Source organism: Salvelinus sp. IW2-2015, linkage group LG18, assembly GCF_002910315.2.
Source record: "Salvelinus sp. IW2-2015 linkage group LG18, ASM291031v2, whole genome shotgun sequence".
NCBI lineage: Eukaryota > Metazoa > Chordata > Actinopteri > Salmoniformes > Salmonidae > Salvelinus > Salvelinus sp. IW2-2015.
The window spans coordinates 59,110,760-59,128,356 of NC_036858.1; the positions used below are offsets into that span (position 1 = coordinate 59,110,760).

Consider the following 17,597-nt stretch of genomic DNA (forward strand, 5'->3'; position numbering starts at 1 on the left):
CACCTGTATTCCTACACTTTGGACTTCAAAGTAAATCTCAGCTTCGTTAAAAATACACAAGAAAAAATATTATATTTATATAGTGATTAATGTATAATATTAAACCAACATTGGACAACTATACACCAACATTAGATATCTATACAGAAAATCCTCAAATTGCTGAAATAAGTCAATCAAATCAATGATGAGAGAATATTCAGAATAACTGATAACTAAAATAGCAGTGCAGATGACACTCTTGCTAAGTGCAGAGATGTATTATAGGTAATGAATGTGTATGCAAATGCTACAGACTTTGTGGCACAGCGGAAAGTTCAGTATACCTCAAACCCCAGAGGTTGATTTCAAATCCCAGGTGGGGTCATTCTTTAGCTAAACAGTGATAACATGTGAAATGTCACAAAGTGTTCCAAAAACACATTTTCACATGTGAAATATCACAAGATCTTGTGACTGAATGGCAATAAATATATAGCCAATCTCCAATATGTCCATAGATAAAGGTTGTGAGTTCAAATCCCAAGTGAGGTTGAGTCTTAAGTAATCAGCATACAGTATTGTCCTTTAACATTATTACCTTAATTTAGCTGTAAAAATACAGTAATTGGTTGTAGATTTACCATATTTTCACCGCAACTAGACAAAAACCTCCAGGGCACCATGACACAACTTTCTAAGAATGTCCTAAAAACGTCTTTGGAAATAAGTGGGAACTAAACAAAACCTGCAGGGGACCATGACTGTTTAATTGAATGAATGTAAATTATGCCTTTTAAAGTAAATTATTTTGGGCTTTCAAGTGCTCAAATGTTGTTGCGTGTAATTTAATGGTGTCTAATGTTGAAATGTTGCATCCCCATGTCACATTTATTTAGCATTAATTTCACATGAGATCATTGTTTCACATATTGCTTCACATGTTGTCAAATGTTAATCACATTAACTTCACATTAAATCACATGTGATCACGTGAAATGAATGCGTTTTTTTCCCGTAAGGGAGTGGAATGTGGTGATGTGTTAGTTGCTGTGGGACGGGAGTAGAGTGAACTGTACAGTAGCACTAGCAGGGAGGGAACTGTAGTTTAATTACACTCTGTGTGTGTGTGTGCGTGTGCGTGTGCGTGTGTGCGTGTGCGTGTGGACGTGTTTAACTATTCTTGTGGGAACCAGAAGTCCCTACAAGAATAGTAAACAAAGTAAAAATTGACCAACTGGGGACATTTTGTTAGTCCCCACAAGGTCAAATGCTATTTCTAGGGGGTTTAGGGTTAAGGTTAGAATTAGTGTTAGGGTTAGAATTAAGTTAAATATTAAGGTTAGGAGCTAGGGTTAGTTGTAGGTGTCACGTTCCTGACCTGTTTTCTGTTAGTTTTTGTATGTGTTAGTTGGTCAGGACGTGAGTTTGGGTGGGCAGTCTATGTTTTCTGTTTCTATGTTGGTTAATGGGTACCTAATATGGTTCTCAATTAGAGGCAGGTGGTTTTCATCTCCTCTGATTGAGAATCATATTAAGGTAGGTGTTGTCACATTGTTTGTCGTGGGTGGTTGTCTTCCGTGTCTGTGTTTGTTTGCACCATACGGGACTGTTTCGTTCGTTCATCGTTTTATGTAGTCATTTTTCCTGTTCGTGCGTTCTTCGTGTTTTATGTAAGTTCGTATGTTCAGGTTTGTCTACATTCGTTTTGTTGTTTTGTAAGTATTCAAGTGAAGTTCGTGTTTTTCGTCTACACTTAAATAAATTCATTATGTCTAAATACAACGCTGCAGTTTGGTTCAATCCCTGCTCCTCCTCTTCGGATGAAGAGGAGGAGGAACGCCGTTACAGTAGGGTTAGGGTTAGGAGCTAGGGTTAGGTTTAGGGTTAGGATAAAGTTTAGGTTTTTGGGTTAGGGTTAGGGTTAGGGTAAGAGTACGGGTTAGGATTAGGGTTAGGGTTAGGGGTTAGGGGTTAGGGACAATAGGATTTTGAATGGGACTGAATTGTATGTCCCCACAAGGTTAGCTGTACAAGACTGTGTGCGTGTGTGCATGCGTGTGCATAGCCAAATAAATGTTGATGCAAAATAGGACATGTCAGGGCGACGTTGGCTAGCTAAGCTCATGCGTAGAAACATGTCATCAGGTCTAACGGTCGTCTCGTGCCGAACTACGTTCAAGCAATCAAATCAAAGGCAGCCCTTTGATATAAAGTTTTTTTGGACGAAAATGAAAACGTGTCAGTTTGTCACTTTCACGAGGTTGGAGTAATAACATGTTAAACTACTCATTGGCTCGAATCTAGATTGTGCCTTTAGATTTCGAGAACTACAGAAACATTTTTTTGCTTCTCTCATTGACTTCTCAAACCCCAAACTTCAGCTTCCCGGAAGTCTTGCAATGTTCCACATCACGTTCAACCATTTTACAGTGATTAAGGATAGAGGGAGAATTAAGAGAATCCATTTCCCCTGTGGTATAATTGTCAGACAATTTGATATTGTCATCTTTCTTTCCCCTGCCCTTCATTTGGGTAATACACTGCCTCTTTCATCACATCCTACCATCAATCAAGTCCCAGGTCAAAAGTAGTCCACTATATAGGGAATAGGGTGCCATTGGGGACATGGCCTAAACCTGCCTAATGTGCCTAGTCTAGTGTCAAGTTAGAGCTAGCTATGTAAGTTTCTCTTCTTTATTTAGCAGCCACAGCCAATCTAGCCACTGAGCCAGCCACTGCCAATCTAGCCACTGACACTGCTGAACTACACTGCACTTTTGGTTATAGACCCATTAAAGCACTGATTAAGATGACTGTGCCCTGAACCTTAACGGTGCAGGAGATTTAATAAACGATCGTTGAGCAGAGAGAGGGCTGCTGCTCTAATCGCTGATAAGGGCCAGCTAGATAAAGCCTGACAAGGCTCGCTTTATAGTGCACTAGGGCACATAGGGCTCTGGTCAAAAGCAGTGCAGTATACAAGGAACTGGATGCCATTCGGGACGCAGCCTATCTCTCCAGTGGGGTTTTAAGGCTCTCTCAGGGGCTAAGGCAAGGCAGCCAGGAAAGCAGGCTGTGGCTCAGAGGGTTTTAACTGTGTGAAATAAGACTAGGTCTATCTACTACTCGTGTTAATCAAATAATGTAGAGTCATTCCAAGCCACAGTGGACAGAAGCTCTAGGCCTATAGGGCAGAAGCTGGATTGTATGTTTGACTTTGAACACTTCCTAGTAAAATGCACCTGGGCCTGTATTCTCAGAGTACGAGTGCTGATCTTGGATGAGGTCCCCTGTACATGTAATCATGGTATTCAATATGATTTCAGAATGAATTAAAATCACCTTTATTCACCAAGTACATTTACATATACCCGGAATTTGATTTGATGAAATGGTGCACCCACAGTAAATATGATAAACACAATCAACAGAATATATCGACAAATAATTTCAGAATCTACACTACAAACACTATACATGGCAAATATAGATCATAATGAATATGATTGCATGGACAGGGGGGACCTGATCCTAAATCAGCACTCTCACTCTGATGTGCTGCTTTATGCATACGGGCTGCCCTGTTTGTATTTCATATTCCAGCGAGAGATGGAATCAATTAGCAGCTGACTGTGTGGGTGAACTACTCTTATCTGTGGCATCTCCCATCAGGGTTTTCTCTCACCAAAGGGATCTTGGTCTACTCATCTTTTTGCCTGTGGGTACAGTAAATACAGTCATATGTTTTAGTTTTTTAGAACTCAACTGTGAATAAAGATGCTGCTGGTTATGACACAGAAACAGATTGAACGTCAACGTGCTTGCTGCTAAACTGACGGGTTTGCCAAGAAAGTGATAATGTTGTTTTCTCTCTGTGACACAGTTTGGCTGAAATGTTAAGGGTGTCACACATTGTACTGGATGTAGATCTCCTGTTCATATATCAATCGTTCAGCGAGCTGTTGATGTCTGTCTGACTGCCGACATCTTCAGGCGATTCTACATGTAAAATCGGTTTGCACTCGGTCTCGGCAGGCAAACGTTATTGGTGTGTTCAAGCCATTAAGGAAGTGTTCCAGAAAAATAAGTATCATTTATTACAACTTTAATTGTTGATTTAGCCTACATGGTGGAATGTATTGACAGTGTTAACATATAGTACACCATTCTGGCAAGGCATTCATTTAAACTTTTACCTGATGTCTGTCGCATTACAATGGCATTGATTTCTAATGAAAAAGAGCATGTAATGATTTAATAAGCCAAGCAAGGCTCTGTGTACTCATCATTTAGTAGGCTAAATATCTAGGGTATAAATGTATTTATTTTACCCTATATTTGTCTCAAGTTATTGGCATGGTGTGAATAATACGCATTGTTTTGAAAAATAATAATTAACAAAGTACTTCATTGGTGCACATTTCAAAGCGAGTCACCTGTTGAAAGAATTCCTTTTGATTAGCAAAGCATTCAAGCCTTGTTAATTAGGGAGTGGCAAAGATTAAAGAGAACAAAAGCAAGACAATTGCAAACGGTTACCAAGGATGTATTTCATTCTGAAAACAAATCCTGGTTTCTTTCTTTCTTGAATCAATGCAACAGGTTAACTGTTAGACAGTAACACTTGAGTCAACTCCCACCCACACATCCCACAACAGGCCACCCCAGCACAGCAAGCCAACCAATTTGATTAGCAAAGCATTCAAGCCTTGTTAATTAGGGAGTGGCAAAGATTAAAGAGAACAAAAGCAAGACAATTGCAAACGGTTACCAAGGATGTATTTCATTCTGAAAACAAATCCTGGTTTCTTTCTTTCTTGAATCAATGCAACAGGTTAACTGTTAGACAGTAACACTTGAGTCAACTCCCACCCACACATCCCACAACAGGCCACCCCAGCACAGCAAGCCAACCAATTACCTTGTTGATTCAATGAGCAAACCCACCATATCATTATTATTTTGTTTTATACTGAACAAAAATATGAACTCAACATGCAAAGTGTTGGTCCCATGTTTCATGAGCTGAAATAAAATATCCCAGAAATGTTCCATATGCACAAAAAGCTTATTTCTCAAAAATGTTGTGCACACATTTGTTTACATCCCTGTTAGTGAGCATTTCTCCTTTGCCAAGATAATCCATCCACCTGACAGGTGTGGCATATCAAGAAGCTGATTAAACAGCATGGTTATTACACAGGTGCACCTTGTGCTGGGCACAATAAAAGGCCACTCTAAAATGTGCAGTTTTGTCAAACAACACAATGCCACAGTTGTCTCAAGTTTTGAGGGAGCGTGCAATTGGAATGCTGACTGCAGGAATATCCACCAGAACTGTTGCCAGAGAATTGAATGTTCATTGCTCTACCATAAGCCGCCTCCAATGTCGTTTTAGAGAATTTGACAGTACGTCCAACCGGCCTCACAATTGCAGACCACGTGTAACCATGCCAGCCCAGGACCTCCACATCCGGCTTCTTGTCCTTAGGGATCGTCTGAGGCCAGCCACCTGGACAGCTGATGAAACTGAGGAGTATTTCTGTCTGTAATACTGTAATAAGTATTTCTGTCTGTAAAATACTCATTCTGATTGGCTGGGCCTGGCTCCCAAGTGGGTGGGCCTATGCCGTCCTAGGCCCACCCATGGCTGCGTCCCTGCCCAGTCATGTGAAATCCATAGATTAAGGCCAAATGAATTTATTTCAAATGACTGATTTCCTTGTATGAACTGTAACTCAGTAAAATAGTTCAAATTGTTGCATGTTGCGTTAATATTTTTGTTCAGTATAGTAGTTGTTGAAGAGCCTGAGCCGTGTAAGAGTACAGTTGAAGTTAAAATGACGGACTGCACTTGGTGACCGTCCCCTCAATTACAGACAGTGAAATGTGACGTTATTACACAAAAGTAATGTTTTCAGACATCCCATCAGCCAACGTCAACAGAGACAGCGCTTTGGCAGGAACGTGTTTATGACCATTTCCAAGACTGTCCCAAATGGCACCCAATTGGCTATGTAGTGCACTACTTTTCATGGGTTCTGGTCAAAAGTAGTGCACTACATAGGTAATAGGGTGCRACTTGGGACGCATTCCATGACAGTTCTCTGCCAATGAGGACTTTATGTTTCCACATCACCTGGGAGTTTGGTGCACTTGTAACCTGAGCTAACGTTTCAGTCAAGTTTACTAATTTGACTCTCAGAAGAAGTTGTGACCTTTCCTATACTTGGGAAGATTGGAAGACAGAGGAATGGATGGTGGAAGGAATAGGAAGGGAGTGTTATACTGTGGTGGTGTGATGTTTCTATAGTTATGTTCACACTTGCTGTAAAATAAATGAAAAATAGGGACGTCATAAGGCTTAATTTACATTTAGCAGACACTCTCCTCCAGGTAGCTTGGTAGGACAACCACATATCTCAGGATTGTAAGTCAATAAAGGCTCTCAGCAAAGTCAGTGCTAGTAAAGAAAAGACAAGTATAAGAAACTACAAAATTGACAATCTATTATTCAGTAGTCTACAGTTCTCTGTACAGCTTTGTAGGTGTGGTTTTGTGGTCTTACAGAGTGGTGCGAGATAGTGGCTGCATCATAGACTTAGTGCGAGATATGTGATTTCCATTACAAAGTTCATGTCAAGAATACATTAGAATACATTAGTGAAAGGAATTATTCAGTACTACTCTGTTTAAAGTATAGTTTATCTCTACCTAGTGTGTACAGTGCATTCAGAAAGTATTGAGGCCCCTTGACCTTTTCCACATATTGTTACATTACAGCCTTGCTCTAAAATTGATCACCCCATAATGACAAAGCTTAAACAGGGTTTTAGAAATGTTTGCACATTCATTAAAAACAAAAAACAGAAATACCTTATTACATAAGTATTCAGACCCTTTGCTATGAGACTCAAAATTAAGCTCAAGCTCCTGTTTCCATTGATCATGCTTGAGATGTTTCTACAACTTGATTCAATTTATTGGACATGATTTGGAAAGGCACACACCTGTCTATATAAGGTCCCACAGTTGACAGTGCATGTCAGAGCAAAAACCAAGCCATTCGAAGGAATTGTCCGTAGAAATCTGAGACAGGATTGTGTCGAGGCACAGACCTGGGGAAGGGTACCAAAAATGTCTGCAGTGTTTAATGTCCCCGAGAACAAAGTGACCTCCATTCTTAAATGGTCAAAATTTGGTACCACCAAGACTCTTCCTAGAGCTGGCCACCTGGCCAAACTGAGTAATCAGGGAAGAAGGGCCTTGGTCAGGGAGGTGACCAAGAACCCGATGGTCATTCTGACAGAGCTCTAGAGTTCCTCTGTGGAGATGGGAGAATCTTCCAGAAGGATAACCATCTCTGCAGCACTCCACCAATCAGGCCTTTATGGTAGAGTGGGCAGACAGAAGCCACTCCTCAGTAAAAGGCACATGACAGCCCACTTGGAGTTTGCCAAATGGCACATAAAGACTCAGACCACGAGAAACAAGATTCTCTGGTCTGATGAAACCAAGATTGAACTCTTTGGACTGAATATCAAGCATCACATCTGGAGGAAACCTGGCACCATCCCTATGGTGAAGCATGGTGGTGGCAGCATCATCCTGTCGGGATGTTTTTCAGCGTCAGGGTCTGGGAGACTAGTCAGGATAGAGGGAATGATGAATGGAGCAAAGTACAGAGATCCTTGATGAAAACCTTCTCTAGAACGCTCACAACCTCAGACTGGGGTGAAGGTTCACCTTCCACCAGGACAACAACCCTTAGCACACAGCCAAGATAACGCAGGAGTGGCTTCGGGGCAAGTCTCAATGTCCTTGAGAGCAAGGACTTGAACCCGATCGAACATCTCTGGAGACCTGAAAATAGCTGTGCAGCGAAGCTCCCCATCCAACCTGACCGAGCTTGAGAGGATCTGCAGAGAAGAATTGTAGAAACTCTCCAAATACAGGTGTGCCAAGCTTTTAGCGTAATACCCAAGAAGTCTCGAGGCTGTAATCGCTGCAAAACGGTGCTTCAACAAAGTACTGAGTTAAGGGTCTGAATACCTATGTATTTTTTTTGTTTTTGCAAACATTTCAAAACCTGTTTTTGCTTTGTCATTATGGGGTATTGTGTGTGTCGCTTGGGGGGGAAACAATTTACTCCATTTTAGAATATGGGGAAAAGTCAAGGGGTCTGAATACAGTAGATTATGGCATCATGTCAGGTCGTTATTGTAAAAGAGAATGTGTTCTCAATGCCTTACCTGGTTAAATGAAATATGTGGTTGTGGTGTTTTTCTTAGTTTAGGTAGGCCTAATATGTTATATGTAATTGCCATTACAGTTCAGCTTTATAATCAACTAGCCACTTCAGTTTCCAGCTGGTTACGTCTCAGATGGTTGGTTTCTCTTCCTCCTCTGCCGCCCACTCTGGAAACCTTTATGAGGAAATAACCTTTTGTTTGAAACTGTGTAAACATATTTACCTTCTGCATTTTATTGCCCTCCAATGGATCCTCGTTAAAGGATTTAAAGTGTACTCATTCCAATTACAGAGTCTCTAAAGAGTCCTGTATTGTTATTTTTTGTCACTACCTCCCGAGTCAGGAGTGGGTAATTTGTGCATGTTGCCTTCCTTGGAGGTGGTAGCCGTTTTCAAGCTCCCTCTCCAGAATCAAACCCTGACTCCCAGTTCAGTTCCCCAGCAAGAAAACCAAAAATGTCACTCAAACAGAAGTTTTTTTTTTTGGAGGGGTTCTGAAAGACTCATAGGGTTGTCCACTGAAAGTTACCTAGCAACAACAACTGGAACCTAAAAATAAAAAAAAACTACATTTGCCCAAGAAGAGGCAAACAAAATTAAAACCAATACCAAACTTACAGTCAGTCAGGAAGCAAACCAAGAAGGTGGAGCATACCAGTAACTGGGAAGATCAGACCAAGGAATGTTTTTTCTAGAAATCAAATCTGGAGCGCCAACTAAAGGTGTTGACCCTCAAGATCACTGGAGCACTGGGCCAGCCACTTATATATAGCACCTGGGCCAGCACAGGTGAAATGCCTTCCCACTAACGAGTTGGCAACCAGCACAGGGGTAACACATACTGACTAATGAGGTGATACCAATTGGTGTGCCCTACATGCTAACGTGCTATACGTGCTAAAAGTCCAACCTCAAAACAAATGGAAAAACTAAAACCTGTAACACCCTCAGGGCTATTAAACTGAATGTCTGCAGTAATAATAATCGTGTTTGGAATCAATGCTCAATAATTATACTAGATTCTATTATAAAGAGAGGTTTTAATTAAAAACACCAACACAAGACTATGTATGCATCCCAAATGGCACCCTATTGCCTTTAAAATTTTGACCAGAGCCCTATTGGTAGTGCACTATAAAAAAATAAAAAAAAATAAAAGATGCACTGTAGGCGGAATAGGGTGCCATTTGGGACACAGACATTGTCTTGTGTATGTGTTTTTAATTCATTCCTCCTCTTTAAATACACACACATCTCACAATTTATCATTTTAATCTGTTAACTGTAGAATAATTGACAAATTGTGATTTATTAAAATCACAATGTATATGTTAAGATGTGCGTGTGGTTAATCATTTTCAATAGGGAGGAGGAAGGGTCCACATGCTTAATTTGCAACATGAATTAAGCAAAGTCGTTATGGCACTAATTAGCTGATCATAAAAGGATCTCGGTTTTATTGTGATTTATTATCAAAGTAACAATCAGCTGCTTCCTTGAAAGGAGGGCGGAATGTTCTCTCAGACTGAGAAGCCTATGTGCTGATTTTTTTTTTTTACGTTCTAACCACTAGGCTACCTGCCGCCCCAAATAGTTGGTCATATCAATGTGACCGACTGGTCACTGTGCCACATAGGCTTCATTAATCAAGGCGTGTTAGAACATTCTATGGTTAAAACCTTACTGACATCAGGTCAGATCATAACACCAGCCAACATTTGTGAAACTATTGCTGACAATTTTTATTTTTTATTTTCACATGGTGGCTTGATTTGTTTGAAAGGCCTACAGTATATGCATAATATGCTATGTAATTCAAGATAATTACTTTGAGTCTTATTCATGTATGACACTGGACTCTGAGGATGTTTAGGAGTTTTGTTGAAATTGATGAGGCGGCGTTGTCTTGTCTTGCAACTACAAAATGAATCCGTGAACTGTTGTTCTATTAGCAGTGGGCCTCGTCACGTTACATTATGCTTATTGTTAGCTCTTTTCTTGTCTCTTTAAAGGTGCAATCTGCAATATTACAGCTATGTATGGTAATAGTGATAGCTATACACTGAGTGTTCCTAATGTTTTGTACACTTAGTGCATATACCCATTGAAAACAAATTGCAGATTGTGGCTTTAAATCCCAAATTCCTAGATCTTTCCTACCCAATAAGAACTCTGTCAGCCTCCTCATGTTCCTTTCATCTAAACGTCAGTCTTTTGTCTCCCACACCTGTTTGAAGGTTCATGTCGGCACCAGAGCCCTTGGATGCATCCCAAACGGCACCCTACTTCCGATATAGTACACTACTTTTCGATAGAGCTCTGATCAAAAGGAGTGTACTAAATATGGTGCCATTTGGGACACAGACCTTGCCTTGTTTGAAGACCCTGTGTGTGGTTTGGATTGTACTGACATAAGTTGCTGATCTAATGTCATTCTATACCTCAATACTTTGTTGTCTGGTAGATTTTCTTTTTTTTTCTCCCTGCCAGTTTCCTTTTTTTGACTTGAAGTTTCTTTTGAAGTACATGTGCTACTGATAATTGAAGAACTACATCCCACTGAAGATAATATACAGATGTAGGATCTTAATTTGAGCCAGATTTCTACAGCAGGAAAATAATCCTGCAGCAACAGGATTATAATTCATGGAGATTTMTGTAGGGGTTGATACATTTTTCGTAAGGGACAATTCAAGTCTCAAATTTCAAAGTGGAAATTACAAACTTCAGAAGACTTTTTAAACCTCAAATATACTACAAGTTTACATTTCCTGTATTGCAGGAAAGGTCTTCGCAAACAGGGTGATCAAATTAAGATCCTAATCCTGTACAGTACTCATTTAATGGATTTCAAAGTGAAACCTTAACTTGTTCTTTCATGGCCTAGAACCCTTATCCATCTTGATATGATACTGAGTTGAAAGTGTCGAGGCATGTCACCACTATGCATTTTTATTGTATTGTGAAGTCGGCCAAATCACAGCTGAAGATATCGCTTGTGAAATCACGCTCAACTGACTGATCACAGTGTGTATGACATTTGGAAGCATGGTATTCTTTGATCTTTGACCCAGGGTCATATAGATCAGGGTTTCCCAAAATCAGTCCTGGTTGGTTTTTGCCCTAGCACTACACAGCTTATTGAAATAATCAAAGCTTGATGATGAGTCAGTTATTTGAATCAGCTGTGTAGTGCTAGGGCAGGACTGGGTTTGGGAAACCCTGATATAGATCATAATAATTAACTAAATGATATGCCTAATCCTCAATTTCTTCTCTCTATCTATCCCCCCCCCAGGCGAGAAGGTGACCATGTTTTCTGTCCTGGACATTGACCAGAACGACATTGTGGACACTAACGGAGCAGGAGATGCCTTTGTGGGAGGTGCAGTACACTAGTCTGTCTCCTCCCTGGTTTCTCTCTTGTTTCTGCCAATGATCCTATCCACAGCATATACAGTGGGGAGAACAAGTATTTGATACACTGCCGATTTTGCAGGTTTTCCTACTTACAAAGCATGTAGAGGTCTGTAATTTTTATCATAAGCGTACACTTCAACTGTGAGAGACGAAATCTAAAACAAAAATCCAGAAATCACATTGGATGTTTTGAAGTAATTAATTTCATTTTATGCATGACATAAGTATTTGATACATCAGAAAAGCAGAACTTAATATTTGTACAGAAACCTTTGTTTGCAATTACAGAGGTCATACGTTTCCTGTAGTTCTTGACCAGGTTTGCACACACTGCAGCAGGGATTTTGGCCCACTCCCCATACAGACCTTCTCCAGATCCTTCAGGTTTCGGGGCTGTCGCGTGGCAATACGGACTTTCAGCTCCCTCCAAAGATTTTCTATTGGTGTCAGGTCTGGAGACTGGCTAGGCCACTCCAGGACCTTGAGATGCTTCTTACGGAGCCACTCCTTTGTTGCCCCTGGCTGTGTTGTTTCGGGTCGTTGTCATGCTGGAAGACCCAGCCACGACCCATCTTCAATGCTCTTACTGAGTGGTAGGAGGTTGTTGGCCAAGATCTCGCGATACATGGCCCCATCCATCCTCCCCTCAATACGGTGCAGTCGTCCTGTTCCCCTTTGCAGATAGCATCCCCAAAGAATGATGTTTCACTCCATGCTTCACGGTTGGGATGGTGTTCTTGGGTTGTACTCATCCTTCTTCCTCCTCCAAACCCGGCAGTGGAGTTTAGACCAAAAAAGCTCTATTTTTGTCTCATCAGACCACATGACCTTCTCCCATTCCTCCTCTGGATCATCCAGATGGTCATTGGCAAACTTCAGACGGGCCTGACATGCGCTGGCTTGAGCAGGGGACCTTGCGTGCGCTGCCAGGATTTTAATCCATGACGGCGTAGTGTGTTACTAATGTTTCTTTGAGACTGTGGTCCCAGCTCTCTTCAGGTCATTGACCAGGTCCTGCTGTGTAGTTCTGGGCTGATCCCTCACCTTCCTCATGATCATTGATGCCCCACGAGGTGAGATCTTGCATGGAGCCCCAGACCGAGGTGATTGGACCGTCATCTTGAACTTCTTCCATTTTCTAATAATTGCGCCAAACAGTTGTTGCCTTCTCACCAAGCTGCTTGCCTATTGTCCTGTAGCCCATCCCAGCCTTGTGCAGGCCTACAATTTTTTCCCTGATGTCCTTACACAGCTCTCTCGTCTTGGCCATTGTGGAGAGGTTGGAGTCTGTTTGATTGAGTGTGTGGACAGGTGTGTTTTAACAGGTAACGAGTTCAAACAGGTGCAGTTAATACAGGTAATGAGTGGAGAACAGGAGGCTTCTTAAAGAAAAAACTAACAGGTCTGTGAAGCCGGAATTCTTACTGGTTGGTAGGTGATCAAATACTTATGTCATGCAATAAAATGCAAATTAATTACTTAAAAATCATACAATGTGATTTTCTGGATTTTTGTTTTAGATTCCGTCTCTCACAGTTGAAGTGTACCTATGATAGAAATTACAGACCTCTACATGCTTTGTAAGTAGGAAAACCTGCAAAATCGGCAGTGTATCAAATACTTGTTCTCCCCACTGTATATAGATGCCCAATTAACCAATTATATTCCCATGTTCTATTCCTTTGATACATCTCCAGGGGAGTTCTGATTGTCTTATAGGGGGGCCCAGCCCTCCCCACCCCCTGGAATTCAAACCATTCTGTCAAATGTTATATTGAGGAGTGACACTTTAATAAACTTTTCTTCTCTGCTATAGTCTTTTACTGACCCCTGACCCTTGCTTCTCACCTCTCTCTCTCCTCCCAGGCTTCCTGTCAGAGCTGGTCCAGGAGAGGCCGTTGGAGGAGTGTATCCGTGCTGGCCACTATGCAGCCAACGTCATTATCAGACGAGCAGGATGTACCTTCCCTGAGAAACCTGACTTCCCTTGATGTACCCAACCATTTTCCCCCTACCACAAATGTATTTTCCTTACCTTACAAACACCTGCATAAAGCTGTGTGTATGTATGTATGTGCCTCAAAGTTGTGTGTATAAAGTTTGTTTAAAGTTTACAATAATTCCATGGATATAACCGGTCAACAACATTGTTGCTATGTGTTGTAATTTACTGTGAGATTATTGATCATCAGTGATTCAATTTGCTTTAGTAGATTACTTTTTAAACAACTTTCTAAACAACACTCCACTTTCTATGCACCATCTGTCAGTTCAAAACCACTAAATATTAACTCTCATTTAAATCTCTTGATTGTTTTGGCTTTGCTATTAAAAGGTTACGATGTCTAATACTAAGGACCAGGTGTTTTTCCTCGCCAGGTCAATACGTGGTCTAGAAAAACTCAGGGCCCTACTATGAATAAAGTAATGTCTGAAATGTGGAGTTTGATATTATTATTATTTTCTTAAATGTTGCCAAGTTCGTTTTGCCATGACGCACAAAATTGTTCATTAAAACAACAGGCGTGGGTGGTCTGAGACTTTGTCAAATGTTCCTTGAGTTCATACAATGCCTTCACACCACATTTCCAATGCCTTGTCATCTTGAATGTAATACGTAAAGTAACAAATGCATAAAGAGTTTGACTGTTGCCATAATACCAAGCTGTGTATATCTTTCATCCATTCCAACCACTTTTTGATGAATGATTGAAGGTGTGGTTGCAGCAAGCTAATCATTTTCTGCATCCTACTGGCTACTAAAGATAATGACTGTTGTGTTATTGTAACAGGCGGTGTAGATCTTTCACCCATTCTAACCAACTGAGCAAAAAAAGAAACGTCCTCTCACTGTCAACTGCGTTTATTTTCAGCAAACTTAACATGTGTAAATATTTGTATGAACATAACAAGATTAAACAACTGAGACATAAACTGAACAAGTTCCACAGACATGTGACTAACAGAAATTTAATAATGTGTCTCTGAACAAAAGGGGGGTCAAAATCAAAAGTAACAGTCAGTATCTGGTGTGGCCACCAGCTGCATTAAGTAATGCAGTGCATCTCCTCCTCATGGACTGCACCAGATTTGCCAGTTCTTGCTGTGAGATGTTACCCCACTCTTCCACCAAGGCACCTGCAAGTTTCTGGGGGGAATGGCCCCAGACGTGCTCAATGGGATTGAGATCCGGGCTCTTCGCTGGCCATGGCAGAACACTGACATTTCTGTCTTGCAGGAAATCACGCACAGAACGAGCAGTATGGCTGGTGGCATTGTCATGCTGGAGGGTCATGTCAGGATGAGCCTGCAGGAAGGGTACCACATGAAGGAGGAGGATGTCTTCCCTGTAACGCACAGTGTTGAGATTGCCTGCAATGACAACAAGCTCAGTCCAATGATGCTGTAACACACCGCCCCAGACCATGACGGACCCTCCACCTCCAAATCGATCCCGCTCCAGAGTACAGGCCTCGGTGTAACGCTCATTCCTTCAATGATAAACGCGAATCTGACCATCACCCCTGGTGAAACCGTGACTCGTCAGTGAAGAACACTTTTTGCCAGTCCTGTCTGGTCCAGCGATGGTGGGTTTGTGCGACGTTGTTGCCGGTGATTTCTGGTAAGGACCTGCCTTACAGCAGGCCTACAAGCCCTCAGTCCAGCCTCTCTCAGCCTATTGCGGACAGTCTGAGCACTGATGGAGGGATTGTGCGTTCCCGGTGTAACTCGGGCAGTTGTTGCCATCCTGTACCTGTCCCGCAGGTGTGATGTTCAGATGTACCGATCCTGTGCAGGTGTTGTACACGTGGTCTGCCACTGCGAGGATGATCAGCTGTCCATCCTGTCTCCCTGTAGCGTTGTCTTAGGCGTTTCACAGTACGGACATTGCAATTTATTGCCCTGGCCACATCTGCAGTCCTCATGCCTCCTTGCAGCATGCCTAAGGCACGTTCACGCAGATGAGCAGGGACCCTGGGCATCTTTCTTTTGGTGTTTTTCAGAGTCAGTAGAAAGGCCTCTTTAGTGTCCTAAGTTTTCATAACTGTGACCTTAATTGCCTACCGTCTATAAGCTGTTAGTGTCTTAACGACCGTTCAGCAGGTGCATGTTCATTAATTGTTTATGGTTCATTGAACAAGCATGGGAAACAGTGTTTAAACCCTTTACAATGAAGATCTGTGAAGTTATTTGGATTTTTACAAATTATCTTTGAAGACAGGGTCCTGAAAAATTGTAGTTTCTTTTTTTTCTGAATTTAGATGTGTTTGCAGCAAGCTAATAATTTAGACTACTGTATTGTAAAGCATGATGGGAAAACAGATAAACCTCCATCATTAGCAAAACGGGGTCTAGGGCAGGCCAGATCCAGCCCCAAGCCTGGGTGTCCTAGTACAGACCAGAGAGCTGGGTAATCTCCAAGGGGCTCGTAGGGTTCTAACTGGATTCTCCCAGACTCCCGAATCTCTATAAATACGTCCAAAATGGCACCCTATTTCTTAATAGTTCACTACTTTTGACCAGAGCCCAATGGTCTCCCTATGGGCCCTGGTCAAAAGTAGTGCACTATATAAGGACTGAGGTTCCATTTGGGATGATGGCGCCACGGCTGCTGGAGGTCGTTTCTCTCAATTATGGGATTAGAGGTGCCTCTTCATGGTGATCATTAGAGAGCACTGGAAATTAGGCTGATCCTGCACCCAGCTGGCTGATCCCCCCGCACCCAGCTGTGCTGTTGCCGGGTGTTGGATAGGGGAGACAAGGATCACCGAGAGGCCCCAGACTGTCCCTTCCTCCCTCCAGGCATGGGGGGCCACAAGTAGTGGATAATGGGGATTGAGAGAAATTGAGATATGTGCCAAATGGCACCCTATTCCCTAGATGATGTACTACTTTTGACCAGGGACAATTTTTCTTAAACCCCTTTATCCATTTATTTTTGCCTCCCTAATAAGGTTCTGGTCAATAGTAGTGCACTATATAGGGAATAGGTTCTGAGCCAGTACTACATTGCTCCTTTAACAGTAGTATATACAAACTGTAGCCTATAACCTAATACTATTATCATAGACTGAGGTCAAAATATGCCTATGTCCCATATAACTGTGAAACTGAAAAACTGAAATACAAAAACACATTATGCAATATGCCATTTTCATATTGTGTATAAATAATAGTACAGAACTCAACCTGTTTGCATATATTTTCCCTTTAATTTCTGGGCTCATTAAATGTGAAGAGTGATCCTATTCAAACACCTCTTATGCAAAGGGCTGTAGATCCATTTAATGATGCTTGGTTTATGCGTTTATGTTAATCAGGGGCATCTAGGTGAAAACAGGCTCTAGCCAAAATGTTATTAACAACTTTGAGACACTTTTTTCATCAGCGTTTTAAGGTTTCACACAGATGCGCTTTGAAAAGGACCACATTTCTGATTGGCAGAGATCACACTCCGTAGCAGCTGGTTCATTTGCTTCTCAACTTGACAGATGGCAAAACACAAACACAAAGAATGCGTGACAAATGGCACCCTATTCTCTATTTTGTGCACTACTGGTCAAAAGTAGTGCCCTAAATAGAGAATAAGATGCGATTTTGGACTGAAACAAAAAGATGGAACCATGATTAAGTAATGAGAATGAGGAATGCGGCGTAGTTTACCGCGAGAAGAAAAACTGTTAACCACACTTTTCTACCGTGCTTTACTTCATTTTAAAGTGTAAGAACAGTAGTTTAAATGTTACGGATGTGTCATTGTCTCTGTCTCAGCAACTAACTGGCTAAGGTCCCCTGTTTCTCCCTTGGGGTGTGCGATACCCAAGTCTGAATTCTACCAACTTCTAATGTTCTTAATTTATACATATACAGAGTTCAATTAGATCAGAGCTGCTAGAAGAACATATGGCGTTGGCAAATTTGGGCTCATCATATGAGAGTTATA

The 17,597-nt window shown here is 41.5% G+C and overlaps 1 protein-coding gene across 3 annotated transcripts in view; it reads left to right on the forward strand.

Annotated features, from left to right (window-relative positions):
- Positions 1–14,313, forward strand: part of adkb (adenosine kinase b) — a 272,625-nt gene extending 258,312 nt beyond the window's left edge. For all 3 annotated transcript variants that reach the window (XM_024007874.2, XM_024007873.2, XM_024007875.2), the window contains 2 exons: positions 11,532–11,618; positions 13,520–14,313. In XM_024007874.2, coding sequence (XP_023863642.1) covers positions 11,532–11,618; positions 13,520–13,644 — 212 coding nt within the window. In that variant the 3' untranslated portion in view covers positions 13,645–14,313. The remainder of the gene's footprint in view (positions 1–11,531; positions 11,619–13,519) is intronic.
- Positions 14,314–17,597: the final 3,284 nt, after the last annotated feature.